The following is a 1,013-nucleotide window of genomic DNA, read 5'->3' as shown; positions in this document are numbered from 1 at the left end:
TCGCTTTTTGGGTGGGGTGGGCGCTTGTGCCTGGTTCGCCGCCACTCTTGATTGATTGGGTGGGAGCAGATGGTCCGCCCCTTTCCCTGCACAGGCCGTGCGCAGAGCGGGTTCCCGTTCACCGGCATCCGCGTCCGCTGCAAGTCGCTCTTTCGTCCACCCGGTGAAGCGGCAGGAGGTGGTCGCCGGGTCTAGAGGCACGCCTGTTGACTCTCCGCGTCTGCCCATCTGCAGGCTTGGGTGCTTCTGCCCCAGGGGCGCTCCTCGGCTGAAAAGCGGGGCGTGGGACGAAAGGCGGGGCATGGGACGCCAGGAAGGAGGCAGAGAGACCGCTTCGTGGGAGTGAGCGCAGGACGTGTACAGGAGGAGGAACTCGAGCGGGAAGGTCTCGGGGGCAGCCTGCTTCAGAAGATACATCACCTAATTTTTAAAACGAACGTTAACTGTGTGGTGGTGGTTGTGCTTACTCTGTCAGTAAGTCAGGCTTAGGCTTGGGGAACAGACAAACCATGCCAATGAAATGCTCCGGTGAATTGCCAGCTTCATAAAGAGAATACACCTTTTTCATTAATTTAGAAAAAAAAAATAGCCCAAACCAATAAAACCCCACAATTTTCGAGACTCAGTTTCTTAGGGGAGGAGTAGCTAGTAATACTGCTGTTCCTCTTCTACCAAATCAAAGGAATACAAAATTAACATAATACCCTCATTATCAGTAAACATTCACTAGAATATTAACCATTTTTCTGACTTGCACTCCTCTTTCTGGTATAACTCTAACATATATTTCTGCATGCAAAAGGCACGATTTTTAGGGAAAAATTTATGATTCTCACAGGCTGCAACATTGTGCATAGCAGGACAGGGTTGAATAATGTTTCTTACTGATGTGATTAACATAGTTATGCTATATGCAACCTCTTAGGATACAACCATACAAAATTCACTCAAACAATGAATCTTCTGTCTCCAAAAGCTTCACAATTTACAGACTAAACGAGTGTGCAAGAAAC

General features: G+C 48.3%; 1 protein-coding gene across 1 annotated transcript in view; it reads right to left on the bottom strand.

The window, feature by feature from the left end:
• Positions 1–417, bottom strand: part of DEPDC1B (DEP domain containing 1B) — a 22,830-nt gene extending 22,413 nt beyond the window's left edge. Inside the window, exon 1 of the mRNA XM_010184521.1 lies at positions 31–417. Within this exon, the coding sequence (XP_010182823.1) occupies positions 31–417 (387 nt within the window). The remainder of the gene's footprint in view (positions 1–30) is intronic.
• Between the last annotated feature and the right edge of the window lie 596 nt (positions 418–1,013).

The sequence above is a fragment of the Mesitornis unicolor genome, unplaced genomic scaffold, assembly GCF_000695765.1.
Source record: "Mesitornis unicolor isolate BGI_N332 unplaced genomic scaffold, ASM69576v1 scaffold2905, whole genome shotgun sequence".
In the NCBI taxonomy this organism is placed as follows: domain Eukaryota; kingdom Metazoa; phylum Chordata; class Aves; order Mesitornithiformes; family Mesitornithidae; genus Mesitornis; species Mesitornis unicolor.
The sequence above is the reverse complement of the archived record's forward strand: the minus strand, read 5'-3'. Positions and strand labels throughout refer to the sequence as shown.